Source organism: Condylura cristata, unplaced genomic scaffold (assembly GCF_000260355.1).
Source record: "Condylura cristata isolate star-nosed mole 26May11 unplaced genomic scaffold, ConCri1.0 scaffold00065, whole genome shotgun sequence".
NCBI classification, from domain to species: domain Eukaryota; kingdom Metazoa; phylum Chordata; class Mammalia; order Eulipotyphla; family Talpidae; genus Condylura; species Condylura cristata.
This window is the reverse complement of record NW_004567166.1, coordinates 228,636-234,421: the sequence shown is the minus strand read 5'-3', so window position 1 is coordinate 234,421 and position 5,786 is coordinate 228,636. Positions and strand designations below refer to the sequence as shown.

At 64.0% G+C, this 5,786-nt stretch overlaps 1 protein-coding gene across 1 annotated transcript; it reads left to right on the top strand.

Annotated features, from left to right (window-relative positions):
* Window positions 1-2,885: 2,885 nt before the first annotated feature.
* Window positions 2,886-4,279, top strand: LOC101636407. The gene is given in 1 exon segment (XM_012734657.1): window positions 2,886-4,279. A coding segment is annotated over 1 exon segment (1,137 nt). The 5' UTR covers window positions 2,886-3,142.
* Window positions 4,280-5,786: the final 1,507 nt, after the last annotated feature.

Below are 5,786 nucleotides of genomic sequence, written 5' to 3'. Positions count from 1 at the left end.
CCCCCCCAAATGCGCCAGGTCATCTCACCTGGCCTCGGGCCCACCAGCTCCTACCTGGGTGATGCCTTCCTGCTGGCCAGCCCTCCAGGCTTAACCAGGGTTTAGGAGACCCAGCTTTCTCTGGCCTCCTCCCCACCCCCATGGAATGGGGAGCCCTGGCCTGTGCCTCTTGCTTTGGGTCCCCTTCAAGCCGGCTCAAGTCTCCCCTGAGAATGGAGACAGAGGAAGCTGTGGGTGCAAGGCCTGCCAGAGCCCAGCCCCGGGTGGGTGTCTCCCAAGGGGAGAGGGAGGAGCAGCTTCATTTGCAAATCAGTCTGGCAAGAAGTTGGGGTGAACTGAAACCAGCCTGTGGGGCTGTGGTCCTAGAGGCCTGGGAGCTGGGCTGGGGGCAAAGGAGTCAGGAGGGCGCAGACGCTGTGTGAGGTCCCTGCCTGGGCCTCTGGCGCTGACCTCCCTTGTGCTCAAGGTTAGTTGCTGAGGCTCCAGCCTCTGCTGCCCTGCAGCGCAGAAAAGCCCTGATAGGCTGTTTCTTTCTTTTTCTCCTGCACTTTTGGGCTATGGCCAGCTCCGCCATTTAGCCTCAAACCTGACCTGCTTGAGGGCCTGATGGTGTGGGGGAGGGGGCTCTGGCCACCTTGGGGTGTGGGGGATGGGACCCTGGTCTCACCCTGGGTGCAGGTCACGGTGGGGCCCTGGCCTCACCCAGGGTGTGAGTAATGGGGGCTCTGGCCATCTCAGGACCCCAGGATGCACTGCTCGGGGACCTTAGTGTCACCAAGTTTGGGGTACCTAGATGCCACCAGGTTTGGGGGGCCTGTGCCCTTGACTGTATCATGAAGGACCCCGAGCCCTGTTTAGGCAGCTCTGGGTTTACTTAGGACATAGGTCAGGGGAGAATGACCCCCAGTGAAGGTGGGACTCCTAGCTTAAATGGGGTGCAGGGCTCTCACGCAGCCCTCCGGGGTGCTTTGGGGCCAGGGGTGTGGTTTATTGGTCCAGGCAGCAGTTTCTGATGTTGCCTCCTCTGCTGTACTCCTGGGGCAGTTTTACCTGCTGGGGTCCACCCCTCCCTCACCCCTGGGCTTTGTCAGCTCTGGCGTCCTGGGGGCTCTTCAGGCCTTTCCCTCCACGCTCTCACCCCTACATCCACCACTTCCTGTCCATCCCCGCACCTGACCCATACCCCACCAGGGCTGGGTGCTAGTTTGGAAGTGACTTTCAGGAGGTTCTCAGCCTCAGTCCCTGGACAGGCTCAGGTGTGCACAGCCGGGAGGGTTGACAGGGTTCCCCACAGGCTTCCCCCATACCTCCCCCAAGACCACCCCCCGGCCTCCCCCCAGGCCTCCCTCCCTATACTTCCCCCCAGGACCCCCAGACCCCTCCAGACTTCTCCCCCAGACCTCTCCCCACTCACCCCAAGACCTCTCCCCCCAGACCTCCTGCCAGGCCTCCTCCCAGACCCGCCAGACCCCCCAGGACGCCCCCCCCTTCCCACAGGCCGCATAGGTGGCTGGATGAGCAAGAAAAGACACTGTTCAATTATTGGCTAATCACAGCGAGGATGTCCCCAGGGCTCCCCACGGGAGCCCACCCCAGGGTGGCAGTGAGTCAATTCTGTCAGTTCTGCGGGAGGGAGCAGAGCCCCTGACACCAGCCAAAATGGACCCCTCCCCCTACCCACCCCCTGCCTGTCCCCTGGGCCCACCCTCTCTCAGGCTCCTGGCCTCCTGACACTGCTGGGTGGGGCCTACGGACTTCCTGCCACAGGAGAGCTCCTGCTATCTCGGAGCAGCTCTGCACCCCGTTGTCTCTGGGCCCCAGAGGGCCTGGCCTGGAGCACGGAGCGCACCCCACAGGCCCCACACAGTGCCCAGACCCCGCCTCCAGTGGCCTCAGGAGCTCTGGGGCAGGCTGGGGCCATCTGACTCCTCCAACAAGTGTCCCCGGGGCCTGCGGTTCACGCAGACAGTGGCCACCCAGTGGTGAAACAGGAAGGCAGCAGAAGCCGAGTCTCAGTCACTTCCTCAGCAAGGCCACAGTCCGACCCGCCTGGAGGGACTGCCAACCGGTCTCCCCGTTGGCCACCCTGGGGCCAGCCAGGGGCCGTGAGGCTGGCTGGGGGTACTCCAGGGCCCCAAGCAGGCTGCTCGTGACTCCACGTGTCCCGTGTTCTGGGTAACTCAGTGTGTGGGACTGTGGTCGGAGGGTCGGCAGGGTGGACGCTGTTGCTGTGTCGAGGCCTGTGTATCCCCGGCTGTCAGACCCGGGGCTCGGCTAATGGGATGGGGGGCATCGCTGGCGCCCAACTGGCGCCCATGGCTCACCCCAAGTGGCACCGCGTTTGCCCCCAGGACAGCTGGCCCCTGGTTAGGCGGGAGGGTGGTGTACGCGCCGGTAGCTGAGGCTCATGCAGAGATGGTGATACCTAGGGCCATCAGGTGGCTGTGTGAGATGGCCACAGTCCTGAGGATGACTGGCCCTGGTCTCTGTCCAGGGGGACCCCAAGTCTGTCCCCAACTTGGGGGTTCTGAGATTGTCCTGCCAGGGGAACCCCAAGTCTGCCCCTGCCTGGAGGGTCCTGAGACTGTCCCTGCCCCAAGCATGTCCCTACCTGGGGTACCCCCTGAACCTGTCCCTGCCTGGGAGACCCCAAGCCTGTCCCTGCCCCGGGGACCCCTGAGCCTCTCCCTGCGGGAGGGACCTGAGACTGTCCCTGCAAGCCTGTCCCTGTCTGCGAGCCCCCTGAGCCTGTACCTGACCTGGGGCGGACCCCCGAGCTTGTCCCTGCTGGGGTCCTTTGCCTGCCTTGCCTGTCTTGCTCAGCGCGGCTGTACCCTGGCACCGCCCCTGCTCTTGCTACAGCCGCTCTGTGATTAACAGGAAGCTGGGCGGTTAATAGCCGTGACTTGCAGAACGGCCAGCCTGGCCCTCTGGATGCAGCTGCAGGGGCACGTGGGCATGTGGGACCCCCCCTGAGGCGCCTTGTCTTTGCAGGAGCGGGCTGCTGGCCGCCGAGGAGACAGTGCAGGACCTGCGTGGATGAGGGCAGGGAGTGAGCCGCGGCTGCGCCAGGAGCTCGGCAGTCCCGCCCCAGCGGCAGGGCCTGAACACGGGGGCAGCGGGCAGCGGCTCCCGGCGGGCCATGGGCTCCTGCCTGTACAGCGCCTTCAGCCTGACCCTGCTCTCCACCCTGCTTTTCCTGCTTGTTTACAACAAGGGCTTGTGGAGCGAGCAGCGGGCCCTCTGGGCCTCTCTGACCAACGCCTCCCTGCTGGCCGGAGTCTGCCGCCAGATATCCGCGGGCAAGGTCTTCCACCCCGGGGGTAACGCCCTGAGGATGCCGCTCGGGGCCCCCTCCTGCCGGGACTACCTCGCCCAGGGCCACTACGTGTCCACCCCGCTGTCCGCCGAGGAGGCCGCCTTCCCGCTGGCCTACGCCATGGTGGTGCACAAGGACTTCGGCACCTTCGAGCGGCTCTTCAGGGCCGTGTACGCGCCCCAGAACGTGTACTGCGTGCACGTGGACCGCAAGGCGGACCCCGACTTCCAGCGGGCCGTGGAGCGGCTGCTGCGCTGCTTCCCCAACGCCTTCGCCGCCTCGCGGAGGGAGCCGGTGGTGTACGGGGGTGTGTCGCGGCTGCAGGCCGACCTGCACTGCCTGGCGGACCTGGCGGGCTCGGCCGTGCCCTGGAGGTACGTGCTCAACACCTGCGGACAGGACTTCCCGCTGAGGACCAACCTGGAGATCGTGCGCTACCTGAAGAGGTTCCGGGGGCGCAACATCACCCCGGGGGTGCTGCCCCCCGTGCACGCGGTGCCCAGGACCAGGTACGTGCACCGGGAGCACCTGGCCTAGGAGGCCTCCTACGTGATCAGGACGGCGGCGCTCAAGGCGCCTGCGCCGCACAACCTGACCATCTACTTCGGTTCGGCGTATGTGGCGCTGACCAGGCCCTTCGTGGACTTTGTCCTGCACGACCCGAGGGCCGTGGACCTGCTGCGGTGGTCGCGGGACACCTTCAGCCCCGACGAGCACTTCTGGGTGACGCTGAACCGCATCCCAGGTAGGGTCCCCCCTCCCGCGCCGTGGCCATCGGAGACCGCATGCGCACAGCTCACATCCAGGCGCTTAGCCCGTCGGGCAGTTCGGGCAGTGCCTGCTGCTGCCGGGCTAAGAGATGCCAGCTTGGTCTCGCAGAGGGAGAAACAGAGGCCCAGTAGTGCACCTGTTCAGGGCTGCAGGTCTGGGGCCCACGAGGTGGTCCAGGCTTACTGCTGACGCTGCGCCCCTCTGAAGTCAGGGGCAGATAACAGCCCCCATACAAGTGGGGGCCGGTGTCCCAGAGCTCAGCCTCGGAAGCATATGCTCCCCACAGGGCTCTGGTATGGCTTCCCTTCCAGTGGCTTCCTTTGCCAGCCCTCCTGGGCCTCATCAGAACGTCGAAGGCACTTAGAACTTTACAGAGCCTCCAGCCTACAGTGGGGAGGCTGGGGGCGGGGGTAGGGGAAGGAGGGAAGGGTGTTCAGGGGTTGGCATTTGCCATGTTTTTCCTCTGCTGCTGTTTAATGGGTCCCTGGTCTGACCCCACCTTCTCTTTGGTCCAAGTTCCAAATGGTTTTATTTTTTAAAGATTTATTTATGCACATAAGAACTGGGGTGCAGGTCAGACGTACAGGGATGAGAGGAGTCACCATAGACAGAGCAGGGAGTAAAACAGGTGGATCCTCTAAAATCCACTGCGGTGTGGGAAGGTGTCCCCCCCTAGCCTGGATCGAACTGGCTGGGACTCTTTCATAGTGCTGAGACTCACCCCTGCACCCCCAAGAAAGCCCCTGAATGGTTTCATAATCTCCAGCTGTTTTCAGGACGGCAAGTACATTCTCGTTCCCTTTAAACCTCAGCCTCAAATGTAGGGGTCTGGTGCAGGTCTGTGGGGTTTACCCCTAGGGGGAGCGAGTCCCAGAGTTGTCAGCTTCCGAGAGCCCCACTGTTCCCCAGAGGCAACTTCCCAGGGTGACTGACTTGAGCTGTTTCTGCCGAGCTGCGGGCCGGCCAGTGTGAGCAGAAGCACGGCCGGCCTCCTGGTCAGCAGGCCGTGGGCGGAGCGTGGCTGGTGGCTCTGGCTTATCTGGGCTGGCGCCTTGTTGGGGCATTCTAAGCTTGTTATGTTGAATATTTAGCACCAAACTGGACTAACTGGGCAGCCCCCATGGACCATGGAGTTTCTCAACTGAGAAAGGCCAGAGGAGGACCTCGTGACTAGAGTGCCCAGTCCTCATGGCTTGTGTGGCCTCTGCTGCCAGCAGGCCCATGTCCGCGGCTGTCCACACAGCTGTGCCCATCTTCAGGCCCCAGGGCCTGTCCCCACTGGTCAGCTGGTGGAATTGGGTCTGTCTCCCGGGGCCCACCTACCCCCCACTGTGTATCTGTGCAAGAAGTCGGCATCTTAGCTGGCCACTGAGCAGCTGGACAGTGTCCAGTGTGTGGTCAGTACCTGTTTTGCATGGCCTACCTCGGGAACTATCCTGAACTGCCCCCCTCGCCTGCTGTGGGACTTGGGGGCTCACTTGATGCTCTGCCCAGACCCCAAGTGACTGAGAACTGGCTCCCGGGGAGGGTTTGCAGGACACGGGGCAGGGCCAGCCTAGTGCCCTCCGGGAAGGCCTGAGGAGTGTGCACGGGGGCAGACTCACTCACTGTTGCTCAGCCCCGCATGCTACAGTCTGGGGGTGCCCTGCCCCGGGGTGGGGGCCACTCAGCAGGGCCCCAGCTGCTGGGCACTGCC